Source organism: Cetorhinus maximus, chromosome 15, assembly GCF_964194155.1.
Source record: "Cetorhinus maximus chromosome 15, sCetMax3.hap1.1, whole genome shotgun sequence".
NCBI lineage: Eukaryota > Metazoa > Chordata > Chondrichthyes > Lamniformes > Cetorhinidae > Cetorhinus > Cetorhinus maximus.
Window position 1 is genome coordinate 97921670 of NC_135893.1, and position 20379 is coordinate 97942048.

At 39.6% G+C, this 20379-nt stretch overlaps 2 protein-coding genes across 2 annotated transcripts in view; one reads left to right on the top strand and one right to left on the bottom strand.

Moving 5' to 3' along the window:
- Window positions 1-19218, top strand: part of nubp1 (nucleotide binding protein 1 (MinD homolog, E. coli)) — a 57780-nt gene extending 38562 nt beyond the window's left edge. The window contains exons 5-11 of the mRNA XM_078559028.1: window positions 2948-2980; window positions 3990-4080; window positions 8308-8462; window positions 11569-11679; window positions 12445-12547; window positions 16776-16859; window positions 17688-19218. Coding sequence (XP_078415154.1) covers window positions 2948-2980; window positions 3990-4080; window positions 8308-8462; window positions 11569-11679; window positions 12445-12547; window positions 16776-16859; window positions 17688-17740 — 630 coding nt within the window. The 3' untranslated portion in view covers window positions 17741-19218. The remainder of the gene's footprint in view (window positions 1-2947; window positions 2981-3989; window positions 4081-8307; window positions 8463-11568; window positions 11680-12444; window positions 12548-16775; window positions 16860-17687) is intronic.
- The window catches only part of LOC144691028 (Golgi apparatus membrane protein TVP23 homolog A-like), a 50498-nt gene continuing 49189 nt past the window's right edge, over window positions 19071-20379 (bottom strand). Inside the window, exon 7 of the mRNA XM_078559029.1 lies at window positions 19071-19396. Within this exon, the coding sequence (XP_078415155.1) occupies window positions 19352-19396 (45 nt within the window). The 3' untranslated portion in view covers window positions 19071-19351. The remainder of the gene's footprint in view (window positions 19397-20379) is intronic.

Consider the following 20379-nt stretch of genomic DNA (forward strand, 5'->3'; position numbering starts at 1 on the left):
TATAACTATCAGGAGTGTATAATTAAAAGTTTTTTCTAATAGTTCTGCTGAAGTACAAAGAGTAATTTGTTCTGAAAATGTTGTTTTGTATTTCTAGTTAGATGCTTGAATTGGAGTAGATATTTAAATTGGTTAAACTCTAATTTAGTGAATTAGGTTACAAATTGATTGTAACCTTGGGGCACAGGCCCCAAGACAAGGAGTGGTTTGTTGCCAAATTAGTTTACATATTTGAAGGCAGAAAAAATAGTAAATTACTGCATTAAAGAAAGTACATAGTGTGGCTGGAGGCAATCCTTGTGACATAAGATTGATTTGGATGAAGAAAGCTCTGTGGCCCATTAGATCTCATCCTCTCTCAGTGCCAGTACATCTCCCCATTACATCAGTGATCTGGGTCTTGGATGAGCCCAGTATATCGCCTTTGGCCACCATTTTTGATAGCCCGTCCCAGTTTGATCACCTGCTACATAGAGAATTGCTCCCTGGCCCTAAGCTTTCATTTCACAATTTTTAACTTGTGCCTTGTGTGTGTTGAAAGTATTTTTCTGGGTATCTCTTTCTCGGTTCCATTCAGTACTGCATGAACCTCTATTCGTTCCCCCCCCCCCCCACCCCTCATTTTATTGAGTATTCCTCATTGCTCCAAAGCTGGAGATCAACCTCATCAGTCTGTCTTTTATAGGCAGAATGGTTTCCTGTTTTGTAATCAGAACTGAGCACAGTTCCCTATGTTTTCCTGACCACAGCAGTGCTTAGCTTCAGCATAACTGCTGGGCCTTGAAACTGAACAGATGAGACAGGATAACCTAGCATCCTGTTACATCCTAGCATAAGTAGTACCACCACACACTGTTTGGAGATGGTGAGCGGTGAGCAAACTTAACATCACAATGTGTCTTTCGTTTTACCTCTAGAGGACGTTCCCACCCGTGACATATATTTGCCTTCTGCTTTTACTTTCAATGTGACACTTAGTAGCTAAACTTGTACGTTAAATACATCCGTGGGCGATGTCTCTGCATTGCGAGGGCTAATTTTTGATGCCGCGTTTATGTTTTGTTAAGTCACATGACAAAGCTGCTCTGCCTTTATTGCATGATTGGTTGATGCCAAAATCTTTCAACTATATCAGTAACTTAGGTTGATTTGCTATCCCAGTTTCTGAGTTCTGATTGGCTTGTTGTGAAATCTCCTGTAGTTTGCTTGGTCCTCCAGCATGAAATAATATTTGAGGTCTTGACTAACTTAGTTGGTGGATCCCACACAATTGGTTCCTGATCTTAGCCTGGCTATCTGATGATCCAGACAGCTATCCCCCAGTGCCTGGCGGCCGGCTCACAGTCATCATTGGCAGAGAGCATGGGGCCCAGTTCATGGCCATACATACTCTTAGGTGTATATAGTAACTGGGGACCTGGAAAGGGCAGAGAACATTGCAACAGAACCTAGAAAGCTGTGTGGAGCAACTGGCACTGTTGATTTCCCATAGAATATACACATGTGACACAGTCTCATTGGAGTTAGTGAAAGTATCATCCAGTAATGAGGTTTAAAAGAAGCTAGACAAATAGTTGGTTATGAAATGTTGTAAAATTAAAAGAGTTGGTTCAATACTCTGTGCAATACATGGACCAGTCCTGATCCAGAGAAAAGGGACCACGAAAGCTGCGAAACTGTTGTAAAGTCTGCACTGATGCCCTGCAAGGAAGGAACTCTGCAACTCTTACCTTGACTGGCCTAGACTTGACTCCTGTCCCACGGTATGTAGTTTATTTTTGATGGTCTACGAAGCAGTCAAGCAAACCCTTGAGTTGTACAAACAATCAGTATATGGTAATGAGAAAAATATCGGAAGGACCAGTTGCCTGTGACCTCTGGAATAGTGCCGTGATGGCACTCGAGCAAGCTCATCCTCATCAACCCAGCAGAATCCTCTTTGAAAACTGGTGCTTGATTTTGGAGAGCTGTCCAGCAGATTAGTACAACGACAACTTGATATAGTCATACCTGAACTTGCAGAATTCCAAATAACATCCCACAGCCTCACAATCTCTATCCTAGAGAGGGGGGGTGCAGGGAAAGCAGCAATCACCTCCCAGTTCTCCTCCGAGTCAGACATCACCCTGACTGGATATCTATTGCCGTTCTTTCATTTTCACTGGATAGAATTCCAGGAGTGTTGTGGCAGCAGCATCATCAGCAAGTGCATGGCAATGGTTCCGATCGGCTCTACACCACCACCTCAGGGATCTGAAATGTGTTCCTTGTCAACATTAGCCACGTCCCTAAAGCTAATTGTGAGAATGTTATCTGAAATGTATCAGACCAAGGCGGAGTACCATTAGGTTGTAATCCTGCTATTGTTATACTCAACTGGTGTTAGATCAGGTAGGAATTCCGCATTTCAGTTTTTTAGTTATCAGTTTGTTGGTACATTAAATCAGAAATAATCTACGACCGTGAAATTTGTCCTTTGGGCTTATAACAGTTTGTACTGTCAGTGTCATGTTTTATACTGCATTCAAGGCCACAATAGTAGCTATAGTTCTTGGTTCCAGTTCTCTGACAGCATTGAAATGTGGCTGGCTGGCCCTTAGGATGTGTATGTGGGTCGACTGGGCTTATTCACTCTTCATTATATTTTTGTTCCCTTCCCTGGGTTTCCAGGAAGTACCCCTGTAGCTGGCACAGTTAATAACTGGAAAGGATTAGATAGGAAAAAAGTAGACAATTAACCAACAACATATTATTAAGGAGCCCCAGTTGGATTAAGCAGCAACAACATGGTCACAAACACAAGTTACAGCAGCAAAAAATCTTTCCTTTCCCCATGATCCCAACCTTTATTCTAACTAATGTGTTGAATCAATCCCAAATCATCCCTGCTAATTTTTTTTAAATAAAATATATTAACTAAACTCTGTCTTTTCCTCTGCTCTTACAGGTACATCAGAGTGGGTCAGGATGGTCTCCTGTGGTAGGTATTGCTTCATTTAATCACGAGCAGGTGAATGATTTAGCAGGCAGTCATGCTTGATGGGAGTGCAGGTTGGAGAATTGTGATTACACTGTTTTAGCCTCATCTTCACCCCCGTGCTCCCATCAGAGGAGGCTGTCTGAGGGGAGTGTGGAATCCCTCTTCGAGTCCCAAGCTTCTGAACTGGACTCCGCGGTTCTGAAGACCAACTCAACATTGACTGTGGGCCCATTTCTGATGTCAAGTCCAAGAACACTTTTGATCACAGTCCTAATCAGAATATGCACTGCAAGGACATTTTGACCCAGTGTAAAAAAATTGATTAAAGCCTCACATAGAAACATAATGGAAGTGAAAGTGATGGGTGTCTTGTTTTTTTATTGCCCAGCAGCACGAGTCAATAACACAGGACTTTCCACAGGTTCACATTCAGTTGATGGCGCTGCTCTGTAACTGGGGTAGCTAGTGTGACAAATTGAAAAATTCATTTGCTGAGGACGGGGTGGAGGGGTGGAGGGGGGGAGGGGGGGGGGGGGGGGGCGGCGCGCTTTGGGTGCTTCCAGCTCATTGCTATGTAGACCGATAGCCTTAGAAGAGTTTGATACTGATACGCCGTGAAAAAATGCCAACCCTGTTTTGATTGCACTCATAAGGACAAAATTGACCAAAAAATGTTAAAAAGTGAATGTTATAAACAATGCATTTCGAAATAAATCATGACCCAAAACGTTATAATGGAAGAGCATTTCAATGCTGTTCAATTCATTTGCCCCCTTTCCAACCCCTTTGTTAATATTTTGTTGTACAGTAGCTTCAAATACACACACACACACGCACAATTCCCTTATCATTAGAGAACTTATGTAAAACATCCACTTTGTAACTGTTAGTTCATTATGTCTCCCAATACTATTTTATAAAGGAATAGGTTTGCTGTGAGAGAATACAGTCCAACAACATTGCTACAAGTTATATTGATGGTTTCTCATTTGTTTTTTTTTCCTTGCAGTATGTGGAAGAAAATCTGGGTGTAATGTCAGTAGGATTTTTGCTCGGCAGCCTTGATGATGCTGTCATCTGGAGGGGGCCGAAGAAAAATGGTTGGTATTCTTTTGTTGAGTTAATCCTTTCTGACTTAACCAATGTCCTGTGTAGCATTACAATGGAACAGGGTTTCAAATGTGTAGCAACCATAAAGTTTGACTGGGAAAATATAAGAGCCACATCATAGAGAAAAACATATTTCGGTGCAGTGTGTCCTAAAACGAGACAAAGACCAAATGAGTTACTCGGGAACCCCAGTGTGCTGTGTTAGTTTTCACCTGAGTTTCTACACTCGTCAAATATCCAATCTTAATTTTACCAACCGGGGAGAAGAGAAATTGCATTCGGGAGATTTTCCACAAGTTGCGCAGAAAACCCAGAGATCAAATTTCCATGAGCCATGCCTGCTTAAGAGAGTCATTGGCTGAATTTCAACATTGGTCATGTCAGTCAGAGTCAGAAAGTGGTACATGGTTTGGGATCAAAGGTAAGAGAAACATTCTGTTTAGTCCTCTTTTCAAATCAGTCACTACATGGATACGGTTTTGGGATTGGGAGTTTAAAGGGGAAGCTAACTTGGTATAGACAGAAGATCACTTATGTTTGACGTATAAAATGCACAAAAGCTACAGTATTTAAACTGGCAATCGTGCTTATTAGCATGGAGGGTTTTTTAAAGTACCAATTCAATTTGTGGAAACAGTTTATACTTTCAGTAGTTACCAAACTGGTTTATGGTGTCATTTCAAATGTAAAACTGAGTGCAAAAAGCAGAACTACTTATTTTTGACATCTGTTATTAGCCTGATATTACTTTTAAACAAGAATTTTCTAATTCTAATTCCCTATTTTTAAAGCAGGTGTGGATAGATTCTTGATAAACAAAGGGGTGAAAGGTTATTGGGGTAGGCGGGAATGTGGAGTTGAGGTTACAATCAGATCAGCCATGATCTTATTGAATGGCGGAGCAGGCTCGAGGGGCCGAGTGGCCTACTCCTGCTGCTCCTAATTCGTATGTACTGGAAGGAAGATGATTGTAGTTGCTGGACTAGATTAGATCCCATCCACATGATTGGAGATGGGCTAAATTCATTATTGTTGAGTCTCCTCTCTTTAATAAACCCTGTAACTGAAAACCACACCCGCAGAGTTAAGGAGTTTAGAAATCCTTTTAAATGAGGGATTATTTGCCTTAATTTTATACAGATTGATGAGCTGCTTCACACTCATAGCTATCACAGGACAATTATGGATGAGGACTCCAATTGGTACATCTTAGTTCATCCATTCAGAAGGACCCCCACTCCTACTGTAGCATCCAATTCTTAAATGATTTTAAGGTTTTTGCCTCCACCATATCTACAAGTCCATGGATGAATCACACTTTGTATGATTAAGAACTTTCTTGCACCAGTTCCTACATTATTTTTTTAAACTACAGTATGTCCTACTCACTATTTTGAAGTCATTTTCTGGATTTACCTTTTCCAATCTTATTTACCTCTTAAAATCACTTCTCAGATTCCTCCTTTCAGGGTTGAACCGCCCACTTTTCTCTAGTTTTTCCTCATAATTCATGCCATTGACACTTGGGATCAACCTTGAGATTCTTCTCTGAACTGCATGGAATGTCTCGCACTATTGAAGATGTGGTCAGACCAGAGCACTATGCAACACGATCGAGACTTCCTCTTGCTTGTATGCTACTGTGTTGGCTAGATACGCAACATTTTTCAGGTTCATTTGAATGCTGCTCAGTATTTGGGAGTTACCAGTGACTCTCCTTTTGTGCTACTCCTGGTAAATCAGAGGATGAGTAGTTTTATTGAATCATATAACATTACAACATGGAAATGGGGAATTTGACCCATCAAATCTGCTTGGGTGTTTTTTTTTTTCTCTTCTTGAGCCACCCAGTCTAATTCCAGTCTTCCACATAGTTCCCCATATACCCTTTAATATTCTTGTTTTTCAAGCAAACACCCAATTCCTTCTGAAGAGAATTTATGAACGTTGCTTCAACAGCTATTTTGTGACGAGGAATTCTAAATTCTAACCATTTTGTAAAAGACTTTTTCCCCCTTGGTAATTCCTTTTGTGATTATTTTAAATTTGTAACCTTATTATCATCTCTCCAACCAGTTGAAATGTTCGATTTTTAAAAAATTTATCCTACTGCAGTCTTCGTAACTTTGAAGACCTTGATTAGGTTACTCCTTAAACTTCCCACTTGAGTTGAAAAAGTTTTAATGTCTCCCTCTCCTTAACTGTAACCCCCCCCGCCCCAGCCCGGTAACACCTGCATAACTACACCTTTTTCACATTTGTTATATGCTTCCATTAAGGGGATGCTCAAAATTACACTATTCTCCAACAAGACCTAAGCAAAGCGTTGTACAATTTATTTGTCTCTAATATAAAATCAAGGATTCCTTTGCCTTTTTAACAATATTATCTATTTGCACTGTGATCTTTAATGGCCAGTATATCTGCATGCCCAATATCTCAGTGATCCTCTATTCCATTTTAAATCTTACCATTTAAGTCTATTTCCTACCCATTTTTACTTCCAAAATGTATTGCTTCATATTGTTGCTTATTCAACTACACCTGACACTTTATGCTCATCCTACCAGCCTCTCCATGACCCCCTGCAATCTTTCACAGTTCTCATTACAATTTTCCAAATCCTTAATGTGGTGTTTTGATTCCCAAATTCAGTTCATTGTTGTATAGTAAATAATAACGACCTCTATGGAACACCACTTACCAAATTGTTCCAGTCAGGAAATCTTCCTTTTAACCTACACTTTGTATTTCTGTCCTCTAGTCAATTCCCTATTGATTGTAGCCACATTTTCCTTGATTCGTCATGTATTTTTAAAAATCCATATAAGTGATACCCACTGAATTTTCTTTGTCCATTCTGTTTCTTCAAACAATTTTACAAGGTTGACCCAGATGACTAGGAAGGACAAAAACATTATGTACAACACAGGCTATTATTCTTAGACTGCTAAAATGTTTTTCTTTTGAAAGCTAAAGTCTAACTAATGACCAAACACTGAATTCTTTCAGAGATTAAATGCTATTTAGGAATCTATGACCTGCCTTTGATCGTGGGAAAGTTATTTAGGAACCTGTGGATATTTTGGCTCGGTACACTTCTCTTTCTATAGAGCTCTTAAGTACATTGCGATTAACTGTCTTTTTTTTTTAAACTGTGAAATTTGTTTTAGACAGTGTGAGAGACAAGAAACTTTCATCATAAAATATACAGAGACCATACACAAATAATAATTTTTTTAATGTTGTGCCGCTGATCTGTGGCTCTGTTTTTGTTGTCCATTCTGTCGAACTGTATTCTTCTTAACCACTGTACCCACATTACTTTCATAAATAAATCAGATGTCTAAATAAGGTGAGTGTTAAGTTCACAATGAGCTGCAATTTTGTGCTTTCTGCACCTAAGCTACAGCAAAGTCAAATGATACCTCAAATTATGTAAGATTATATTTGTATTTTAATATTAAAAACTGTGCTGAAAGCTCTGAAGAAGAGTCATATGGACTCGAAAAGTTCACTCTTTCTCTCCACAGATGCTGAGGTTTTCCAGCATTTTCTGTTTTTGTTAAAAGCTGTGCGTCTGAACATCTCACCCCAGCCATTGCATTTTGGGGCTTCTCAGTGGCAATCGGCAAAGTTTCCTCACCAAATTTCAACTAAACTCTTGTGTAATCTCCAGCTATTTATACTTAAAGCGATTACATTTTCTGGTCTTCAAAGACAAATGATCGTAAATACAGACGCACCTTGGTAACAGAATAATATATTTTGTGTGTACATGGTACAATACTTCTATCATTTTGAGATAGCACATCATTTGATTTACCACAATCAACGCCAAATATAAAAGTTTGCATTAACATTTCAGTAGTATTCCCTCTTTTAAAAGTTTATTTCCCACTCCACAATTACATCTCCTTGTATCACAGCTGGGCAAGCACAGGCTCTGCTCGCAGGCACCACTGGAACCACACGCTGAAGCTGGGCGAGAGTGTTGTCCAATGATGATTCTTCCATTGATTTCTTGCTGCCTTACAGTAAGGAAGCACCTACCTCTGCCTGGTGTTTTTTTTTAGCAATGGTATGGTTTCAAATTGGAAAAACAGGCCAATGAGGAATCTAGGGTATGGACCTGATGGCAATGCACTGATCAGATTATTTTTAGTTTTTGATCTTCATTTGCTGGGATTGACGAAATGTTGACCACCCCCCTTTAGGTCTAATCAAGCAGTTTCTACGAGATGTGGACTGGGGTGAAGTAGACTACCTTATTATCGATACACCGCCTGGCACCTCCGATGAACATCTTTCTATTGTACAGTACCTGAGTGCTACACAAGTAGATGGAGCTGTGATTATTACCACTCCACAGGTAGGCTGCATTATGTAAATAGAATACTAGGGCTCGATTTTATGAGATGACGTATTCCCCATGCTCCCCCACCTAACCAAAGTCAGTCGACAGCCCGCCCACCTGAAACCCTCCTGTCTCGCAGCGATATCAAGTTCAGGGTGACCAACCGTCCCAGATTTTACAGCGTGTTTGTCCTGTAATTTGGACCTTTTATATTCGGTGGATATGCAGTGCCTGCTCCCCTCATATCTGCCCACTCTCACAGCTTTGGCAGCACTCACCACCTGCACCCCCCGCCTCATATGGACCCTCATGCCAGAGTGTACCTTAATTTTCTCTGCGAGAGTTGGCTACCCTAATTACACTGGGGGAGGCCTTAATTGTGTCAGTGGGATTTTTGCCCCCAACTGGAAGGAAGTCCCACCTTAGTGAGCTGCTGGCTAATCCAATTGGCTGGCAGCTCTGTTGTCCCAGTGCAATGGCCATTGCTGGGATTACAGGCAGTCTGCAAGGAAGAAGACTGTTGGAGCCCGGACTTAAAGGTACGTCTAGGACTTTGGACGGACCTGGTTGGCAGACCCCAGTGAGGAGAGGAAGAGGTGTGGGGGGCCATGTTTGAGAGGCCGGGTGGTAGGGGGAAGGGTTAACGGAAGGGTATAATCTTCATGGGGAGAAGTGCCTCCAATGGGCACAAGGGAGCCCCCTCTCTCCCCCCCCCCCCCCCCCCCCCCACTTTCCTGCTGGACAGTAGCCTATGCAGTGAAAGCTGCCGGGCTACCCACATTGCCTCTACTTTCCCATGTCATATGTAAAATAGCAGCGGAGGACATTAATTGATCATTTAAGGGCCTCAATAAGTCTAAGGGTGGGCAGGCTATCTGATGCCTTCCCTGCCCACAGTAATATGGGAGGCGAGGCGGGGGGGGAGGATGGCCACTTGCCTTATTTTACGAGCTCTCCGTCTTCAAATACACTGGCAGGGTGAGCCATAAAATCCAGCCCCAAGGGTTGTCAAGCCTCTGGGAATTAAAGATTAATCTCTGGAAAACCCAGGAGAAAAATCAAATGAGAGTTAATTCTCCCCACCCCTCCACCTTTATATTGGACACGGGGTAGAAAAAGACTTGATTTGGTGAGATGATGGAACTGGGAGGTCATGTGATGAAACCTCCAGGAATAAACCCCATCCTGCAGAATACACATGAGTTTCATCAGTTAGTACCCAGATTGCAAATATTTTTTTCTAACCTTTTAAAAGAAAAGCAATTGCTTTAATGAGCTATGAAGTAAGTATGGATATGGAAAAAGAGCAGAACACCTGTTGGTTCATTACCCAAGGTAGACGAAACTTCCTGAAAGAAGCAGAGGACATCATGGGTCAGGAAGAGGGGGGAAAAAAAATCAAATTTTATTAATTTGTTAAAAATGTGGAAATAAAATCTGAACTGCTGGAACCAGAACCTTTTCCAAAAATACAAGCCACTGGAGCAGCCTATGAGAATCAGTCATGTGATATTGTTTGTGCTCTGTAGAGTTACATTATTTTCTTAATCCACTTATGTTTAGATGAATTGGAAGCATTGTAATTTACTAATATCTAGCATAAATGCTGTTTAATAAATCTAGAAAATTGGGCCACATGTATTTTTAAGTGCATTTTGTGTTGAACAGTTGTGCTTTACAGTTTTTCCAACATTGCCCATTCTCTTCACAGTATGTATAACTAGAGATGTTATGGATATGGATAAATTTTTGAAAAGGTTTCGCAGCTTCCAGGTTGATGATCAATGTGGAAGAATTTGTCTAATGCCAACATCCCAAGAATGACATTATAACTTATTCTAGCTTCTTGTTCAGTTGCTTGAAGCATTGCTCCAAATTCAGATCATGCGTTTTGGAAACTACAGATTAGTTAACAATATATTTTATTTCTTATAGGAGACTTTGGGTCTCCAGCCCATTGCTGTGCAGGTTGTAAAATGATAGGCGTGTCAAGTTCAAACTGGTCTTAATTCTGCAAATTTGGCCTAATCCAAATAAACATGGAATTAATGTTGAAACTCATCCTCAATTCATCACAATGCATACATCCCCATCCATCATAATACACTCCCCACCCCAACTGGAGCATGTTGTCTCCTGGCAAAAAAAAATGGTGAAATCACAGCCTCTGAGGACAAAGACATCTGGAAAATACCCCTCTCAGACCCCTCAAGCTGTCAAAACTAGTCCAGGTAAATAATTGTGTTGTAGTTAGGATCTTTGTACAACACATACTAGAGCAGCAATTGTGGTTAACCAAAACCCTGAGATGTTAGTCTGATAAAGTTGGTAAACCATTGTAGGGATTGGTGGAAGGGGACCAATCAGAAGTCCAGATTGGTGTCTACGGTAGGACCATTCAACTGCTAAACAGTTCACCTCACCACTAGTCCAGTTAGTCAAAAGCCCAGTTTGTGGGCTCGTCCACAAGGGCTAATGGATCACTTGTTTCTTAGGCAGCATAGAGTACTTTGAACTGAATTTTAAATACCAGAAACCTTTTGTCAGACACCACAGACTAGTTTTACAGTGGGCCTAAAAATTGTCCTTTTAGAAAGCTGAACATAGGGGGATCGTGTTTTTGGTGAAAATTACTCGAGCAAATGCTCCAATATGTGTTGTCCAGGGATCTAATTGCAACGCCTTATAACATAGAATTTTACAAAGCAACTGAATCAGAGATTGGTCCCTTCCACCTAGGGCTCCATTAATCTCTATTTTAGGCATATTTATGAAGGGAATATGTTTGTGATTATGCACTGGAACTTGATATAGTGTAAGTGGATCATTTTGAGTTTTGTGAGCACTTGAGCAATGTTGATTGTCGAATTCTTCAACCTTGATGTGACAATACCTTTCATAGCCCAGAGACTCGAGCTTAGAATTTGAAGAATCTGAAGAGATTCTAATTTGTTCTTGAGAAAAGCTTACAGAAATCTTTGGGAAGGCATCTCTGTGATATCTTGAAATCTAATATAAGGAATCCTGAATTGATTAGTGTTGAGCATGAATGCTTTTGGAATTCCGTTTCCAATCTTGTATTGCTTATCGTACTGTAAATTGTATTCTGATCTTGTGATAGGAAGTGTCACTTCAGGACGTGAGAAAGGAAATCAATTTCTGTCGGAAAGTGAAGTTGCCAATAATAGGAGTTGTGGAAAATATGAGTGGCTTTGTGTGTCCAAAGTGCCAGGTGAGATGTTTCATTCATAAAGAATGAAAACTTTATTTTAAAATGTGCAAGCCAGTTTCTACCTCTTTTCTCTGTTCTGGCTCTTGATGCATCAAACCCCACTTGAGGCAGCTTGAGATAAATGTGCCTTGGACTGGAAAGTTGCTCGGTTCTATCTTTTTTTTCTATTCCTTCTGGGGGAATTACCTGGTTTCCAGTGGCAGCATGGGACATGACTACATGTTGAAAGAAATCATATTGGATAGCTTTTAATCCTAGTATTGCATTGTTGGTCTCCATGCATGACATGATACAACTGAACATGGCAGTGGTTCCCTAATACACAGCTTTAAGTTTCAGAAATGAATCTGCAATATGTATATTTGTTCCAATAAGTATTTGTAAGGACAGTTGTAAAAACCTTTTGCTTATGGCTAATGGGTGAGTTTGTAAATGTTCAAGGGGATGGGTAGAGAGAGAGTAGAATTTTCAGTGAAAATTTGTGGCTGAATTTATACTAGTTTTGTGTTGATGTAGTGGCTTTGTGGGTACCCATCAATACATATGGCTGTAAAACTCTTCAGGCTGCTGAGTTCAGTTCACAGAGGCCTGTGGGGTTAGAGCCGATTGCCAACCTAGTCCAGTGAAAGGCAGCCTTGCCAAAGAGTGCAAGATAAATTAAGTCTTAAATAAGTCTTGTTTTCCTTTCGTCTGCAATGTTTTCAAATGGCCATCATTAGAATATAATTACTTGTTCCTTATTTTGTGTTCTTCTGTATGTTACAGCATGAATCTCAAATTTTTCCACCAACCACAGGAGGTGCCATGAAGATGTGCAAGGATTTAAGCATTCCCTTTCTTGGTAAAGTGCCCTTGGATCCCAGGATAGGTATGCCCTATTCTTAAATAGGCCTGATTTTTCCAAAGCAGAGTAAGGACTTTGGAAAACAAATACTGTTATATTGAACTTGCTAGCTAATATATTTTTAAATCTACTGTGAAACCAGTCTGAGGTCTCTAGCCAAAGGTCTCTGGTATTTAAAATCCATTTCAAAGATAAAGCCATGAATTGTGGTTGATCCAATCAATCTGCATTCACCAAGCCACAAATTGAGCTTTCTAATTAGCTGTGTGTGGTGAGGTGAATGGCTCTCAACAGATGAGTGGCCAACCTTAAACAGCAGCTTTCAACAGTGAGTTTATGTTCCTAGAGATTGGTGGTAAGAAGGTATACTCCATCTGCCAAATTTTTGCCCACTCTCTTAACCTATCTACATACCTTTGCAGGCTCTTTATGTCCTCTTCACAACTTACTTTCCTACCTTTCATTGTCATCAGCAAATTTAGCAATAATACATTCATTCAGGTCATTGATATAAAAATGTACTGTAGCACAGTACACATCACATCTTGCAACTTGAAAAATGACTCATTTATGCCTACTCTCTGTTTCTGTTAGGTAACTAATTCTCTGTCCATGCTAATATATTACGCCCTACATCTTGAGCTCTTATTTTGCATCGTAATCTTTGATGTGGCACGTTGTCAAATGCCTAGTACAGCACACCCACGGGTTGCCCTTTATCCACAATGCTTGTTACTTCCTTAAAGAATGCTAAGAAATTAGTCAAACATGATTTCTCTTTCACAAAACCATGCTGACACTGTCTGATTGCTTGAGATTTTCTAAATTCCCCACTATAACCTCCTTAATAATAGATTCTGGCATTTTCCCTATGACAGCTGTTAAGTTAACTGGCCTTTGGTTTCCTGCTTTCTGTCCCTCTCCTTTCTTGAATAGAAGAGTCACATTTGTTATTTTCCAATCTGATGGGTCCTTTCCAGAATCTAGGGAATTTTGGAAAATTAAAACTAATGCATCTACTATTTCAGCAGCCACTTCTTTTAAGACCCTAGGATGAAGTCCATCAGGACCTGGAGACTTGTCAACTTTTAATTCTAATAATTTTCTCAGTACCCTTTCCCTGGTGATTGTAATTGTTTTAAGTTCCTCCCTCCCTTTCACCTCCTGTTACACACTTATTTTTGGGATGGTATTTGTATTCTTTACAGCGAAGACAGGCACAAAATATCTGTTCAGTTCATCCATCATTTCCTTCTTTTCCATTATTAATTCCCAGACTCACTCTCTCTAAGGGGTCAAAACTCACTTTACTTATTCTTTTCCTTTTTAAATATCTTTTTATATTTCTAGCTAGCTTTCTCTCATACTCTTAATTTCTCCTTCCTTATTAATCTTTAATCATTTTTTGTTGTTCTTTACATTCTGTGCAATCATCTGACCTGCCACTCATCTTTGTAGTATTATACCCTTTTTCTTTCAACTTGATACTGTCTCTCACTTCCTTAGTTGGCCATGGATGGTGCATCCTTCCCTTACATTCCAGTGAGAAAGGAGAACTATCTTTTCTGAGAATTCTGAAACATTTCTTCAAGTGTCTGCCACTGTATTTCTACTGACCTATCCCTTAATCTAATTTCCCCATTCACTTTAGCCAGCTCTGTCTTCATGCCCTCATAATTTCCCTTATTCAAGTTTAAAGCATTAGTCTTAGATCCACTCCTCTCTCCCTCAAACTGTGTGAAATTCAATCATATTGCGATCACTGCTATGAAGGCGCCTTCACTATGAGGTTAGTAATTAATCCTGTCTCATTGTACAGTACTAGATCTAGTACATGCTGCTCTAAAGAACAGTCCCAAAAACACTCCTATGAACTCATCATTCAGGCTAACTTTCCCAATCTGTTTGTCCAATCTACATGTAGATTGAAATCACCATGATTATCGCTGTACCATTCTCACAAGCCCCCATTATTTCTGCCTGCATACACCATCCTATAGTGTGGTTACTGTTGGGACGGCCTATAAACTACTCTCACAATTGACTTACCTTTGCTATTTCTTTTCTCTACCCAAACTGAGTTCATAAGATTAAGATGCAGAATAAGGTCCTCTATTTTATTAATGTCATTCTTAATTAACAGAGCTACTCCTCCACCTTTTCCGAGCTTCCTGTCCTTCCTATATGTCATATACTCTTGAATATTTAGGGCCCAGTCTTTGTCATCTTGCAGCAATGTCTCTGTAATGGCTATCAGATCATATGAATTTATTTCAAATCTGTTTTGTAACAAATGTTACATGCATTCAGATACAGAGACTTTAGTTTTATCTTTTACTATTTTGTAACCTCTAGCCGTATCTGCTGGTGCACACTTAAGCTTCTGCACTTTGTCCCTTCTTGCCATGCTCTGATCATCATTTCCCTCATTGCTACCTTGCTCTCTTGTTTTGTTTTCTCTGTTTATCACATCTTCCCAAACTTGATCCCTCATCCCCACTATTTAGTTTAAAGCCCTCTCTACTGCCTTAGTCATACAACTCACCAGAACACTGGCCGCAGCACAGTTCATGTGAAGACCATCTTAATGGTACAGCTTCCACTTTCCCCAGTACTGGTGCCAGTCCCCCTTGAATCAAAATCCATTTCTCCCACACCAATCTTTCAGCCATGCATTCAACATTTTAATCTTATTTATCCTATGCTAATTTGCCCGTGCTTCAGGTAGTAATCCAGAGTTTATTGCCTTTTGAGGTTCTGCTTTTTAATTTAGCCCCTAGCTGCTCATACTCCCTCAGCAGAATCTCTTTCCTAGTCCTACATATGTCATTGGTACCTATGTGGATCACAACCACTGGATCTTCCTCCTCCACTGTAAGTCCTCTCCAGCCCCGAGCAGACGTCCCAAACGCTGGCACCACAGCCTTCTGGACTCTCGCTCTTGGCTGCAGAGAAATGTGTCCTACAATCACTACATTCCTATTCCCTGTGTTTGAATGGCTTCCTGTACCATGGTCAGTTTGCTCATCCACCCTGTAGCCACTGCTTTCATCCATACAGACTGCAAGAACCTCAACCCTGTTGGACAATTGCAAAGGCTGAGGCTCCTCCAATTCTATCTTCTCGATCCCCATACCTGCCTCACTTGCAGTCACACCCTCCTGCCCCTGACCAAATCAGAAGACCCTATCCTAAGGGGTGTGAATGCCTCAAGGTACAAAATGTCCAGGTAACTTTACCCCTTCCTGATCCATTGCAGTATCTGCAGCTCAAGCCACAGACACTTACTGCAGATGTGTTTGCCCTGGATAACACCGGTATCCAGGAGCCCCCACGTTCTGCAGTCTCAACACATTACTTGCCCTGCCATGTTTATTATGTTTTAATCAATTTATTTTTCTTAATTTATAATTAATAATTCCTACTACTCCCAATAAACTTTATTATTGCTAGTAAAGTTTGCTAATACCAATAAAACCTTACAATTACTAATAAATTCAATGAGTTTTGAAAGATAAATGAGCAAAATACTCACAAACCAATCACTTACCTATTTCACTCTGATGCCACTCTTTAGTTTTCTCCGACTGTGGTTGGTCCATAAACCAGAATGGATAGGATGGCTCTTTTAGCCTCTCGCCGGGTCTCCCTCTCATCCTCTTTTAGCCACTGGTTGGGTCTCTCCTTCTCGCGCTCTTTAAGCCTCTCGTTGGGTATCTCCCCCTCGCTTCCACTCATGCTCTTTTAGCCTCTTGCTGTCTCTCATGCTTTTTTAGGGTCTCGCATTCCATGAACGAATAAAAAAAAACTGAAACAAAACTTCTGAAGTACCTTATCCCTAGCATAGCTGAGCACTAAACAGCTAGATAATGGGTAGGTCCATTATATTGTTCCACCATTGACGGCAATGCCTCAGTTGCCTTGGCCGAAAGCACAAAAATTACTTCCCTAAAGTGAAAGGATGCAGGATAGGTGCTGGAGCTGATTTAACTCTGTCTGTATCATAGGGCTAAAAAAGTAGACAAATTAAAGTGGGTTAAGTAACTTCTTTGTTCTCATGTTAAGCACTAGAATGTAAATGAGGTAATGCCTCTTTCTTATGCCTTCACAGTTCTAAAATGGCAGAGTATTTATTAAAAACTGAAAAAGTGAAATTCTTCCATCTATATCTTCACTTTCACAAAAGTTAGACTTAAGCTTTTACCTGGTGAGAGTTTTGATTTAATTAACTCTGGTGATTTTTAATTTTAAGGAAAGAGTTGTGATGAAGGCAAGTCATTTTTGACAGAAATTCCAGGTTCTTCTGCATCTATCGCCTACAACGATATTGTTCAGCGTAAGTAATGCTCACTTTCAGAATATTTCTACAAGCATGTAAGAATCGAGAAATCGTAATCTTAGATAATAAATAGGTCTTAGAATGCATCAGCTGCACGAAAGCGACATTATCTCAGTGGATTAAGCTCAATTTGGACTTTATCTCCAAGCTAAGTGTTCCACTTATCCTTTTCTAAAAGGAGTGATTGTGGCAGCTCAGTGTTGTTTTTTACCATTTGAAATAATGTTTATCAAAAGGTAGCAAGTGAGTAAATCAAGCTGTATGGATCAAGCCAGAACAACTAGTCAAGTGATCATCATTGTTTTATCCCAGTGTAGTACCTCCCATTTGTCGAATTGCTTTTTATGTAGTAATCTGTTCAAAAAGGACCAAGAATAAGAGAACTGTGTTGCAAGTATATAAAGTTAGAATTGCATGTTTATAGCAAACCCAACAATTGCTGCACCAGTTCACTATGCACGATGGCCTTTCCTGACCACAAATACTGAAGGGAAGTAACAAAATGATGAAACATTTGAGCCTAAATTTTCCTGAGTTTGTACCAGTGGCGAGGTTCCCTTCTCATTTCCATTACATCAGAAAATCATAAGCAATTCCAAGGCATGACACCTCATCACCTTGGATACTTTAAAGGTGTGTTCTCTAAAAATTGCCCTGGTTACTGCAAAACCTTCATGACAATTATGGAAATTGTGATTATTTGTACTTGACTGCGAGATATGTTGTGTGCTTTAAGTTGTCAGGTTCGTCCATAATATGCACCATTTTCTATCTATATATATATATATATAGTAATTAATGAAAAAAAATTTGTTTCTGAAACAGGAATCCAGGAACACTGTGCCACTCATAGCCCTGACTTAGAAACAACTGCCTAAAGTGTGTCCAAGGAAAGTCTCTGAGATCTGCTGAGCAAATTTATTCAGTGGAGGAAACCGCTGCTGAAGTTTACCGACCTCATTCTGACTGCATACTTTCAATCTTTGTTGGTAATCTCTGAAATTCAAGAACTGCTCTTTGCTATCTGGGCTCTACTCCTGTACTCAATGAAGTTTTGATTTTAGATTTCAGTTAAAATGGCTTTGATGGAACAGAACCATGACTGTAAAGATTTTTAGTAAAGGGTCTGGTTACACTTGTTGCACCACTAGGCAAGATAATACAGGGGAGAGATAACATTTGTGACTGAGTAGTTTGATTAGGATGGGAAGAGGAGTTAAATATAGGAAATATTTCCCTGTTTGGCTGTACTCCAATATATGGTGGAGAGAGGGCCAGGACAATTGAAGGAAAAAGAGTTGTTCTCATGGCTGCCAAGTCGTAATGCTCTTACTGGAGACAAAGCAATCAGAGCACCATACCAGGTATTTGACGAGGTCAGTAGGAATTCAATACCCATTTATTTACAAATGTGAAAATTCTAAAATATATTCTGCAGTTTCCTGTGCAACACAGGAATTTCACTCCTGTGCTTTCTGGTAGGTTTGTTACTAACTTATACGTTGAGAGAAAAAGACCATTAATATCTGCCTTCTCCTAGTTGCTCTCAGATTACAGTGAGATATTATCTTCACATTTAAATCGGTATTTCAAATTTCTGTCACTAGTAATTTTTGATACAAACATTTTGTATTGCTGCCAAGTCTCTATGACTATGATAAGTTTATACCACTCCTAAAAGTGGTCTAATTTGAACCGAAAGGAAGACACTGAGCTCCTTCAACCTCTGTCAAGGAAAGCTACTTTACTCATCTGGACTATTGTAGTGGTTTGTTTGTTTGTTTTCAAACTGCCAGTATACTTTTTAGGAAATTGTCATATCATGCAGAGCTTTCCAAATGTCAATGCTAAATATTGTTTAACTGGCTAATAAAAGTTTGATACCTCAAGTCAAAGCAGTTCAGCCAAATAAATCTGCATTATTACAATGGAAATAATTCAGTTAATAATGATTCCAAGAGCCCCCCCTTATCCTCCTCACTATTTTCAGCTGCTTTCGCTTTGAGCAAACAAGAGTTGATCGGGCTGAAGCACAAACCTTTGATTTTGTGTATTGTGTCTATGTATAGATTATAATATATATAATGATCAGTTAGCCTGTAATCTGACATTAAGTGGGTGCAAAAGTCTGTATTCCACCCCCAAGGATACATGACATAGCTGGATTCTGACCAAGTTTGTTAACGTTTTGTAAAATCAGAAGAGTAATCATGTAAAGTAATTTATTATACATTGAAATTGTATGTTGACATTTTAATAAACCTGACCTCAAAGGCGAGCAAGGCACTGTACTTTCAGAACAAAGTGTTTTCCAAAATTTACAACATAAATAAACTATCTTTAGCTTACATCTCTACTCTTGGCATTCACAGATGATTATCAATTACAGTCCCATTCAGAACATGTGCAGTTATAGCTACTATGAATGATTTAGAAATAAATCCATTTGGTCGATGCAATAGGTTAATTTCCATGGAACCAAACAAAACTTATCTGAAGGACTTTCTTTTCCCATCATTGTTGGTCCAAAGTGTCTAGGGGAAAAAAAAAATTATTAGCAATAATGATTAAACCTTTTGTGATTAAGATCCTCATTGTTTTGATCATTTTTGAAAATCAGACCATGGAGATGGTACTGAAATTGTGTCTAGCTGGAATGGCTTTTTCAATATAGGATGATTGCTTCAACAACTGGGGTCAGAGTTCCTGATACATTCTTCTGGTGATTGGAAAACTGATTTGGTTTTAAGCACTGCAAAAATACAGCCACACCATTTGAGGTGAAGCAGTATAGTGTCACTCATGTAGAAGAGAGATGTCAAAAATCAATTTCTATTTAGGCATGCAGGACCCTGCATACAAAGACAGCAAGATCTATGAAAACTGTACAGTGTAAATATTACTAAATACAGAAAGTTAATACCAAGAGAGGGTTAAACCCCTTAAGGGTTCAATCCCAGACTCCACAATTATTCATCGCCAGCCATTCGGAGACATTTCTGTCACAAATGTAAATTTGGGTCTCATACTTTTCCATTTACTGTTTGAGTTTCTTCTGACCTTGGCAAGAGCTGGAGAATTCCAAGTATCTGCCAATTTAAAGAACTTCTCCCAGCAACAGAAAAGTAGCATTTATTGTACTTGGTTAGATGATTAAGGAACACATGAATAGGATGGATTTACCACTGAACATCTGTCATTTTTGCCTAAGCTATGGCAACGACCAATGCTGTGAGGAAGCCAAAGTCACCAGATCAGAATATCCCATTAGAAAATTAGAGGAATTTGTGGAAAAAACAGATGTGCTAGCTGGTAATATGATGAGCTGTGATAAATGCTAATTTGTTGGCACTGGCTATGGGATATGTGCTAATTAGCACCAAAAATGTTCCATTGATCCCCAAGAACTTAGAAATAGTCAAAACAAATGCTCTCTGCTTCATCTCTACGTGGTACTAAGTGTTAGCTTTCATTTTTCTTAGTATATGAGGGGGGAAAGAGGCACTAGTTTAGAAAC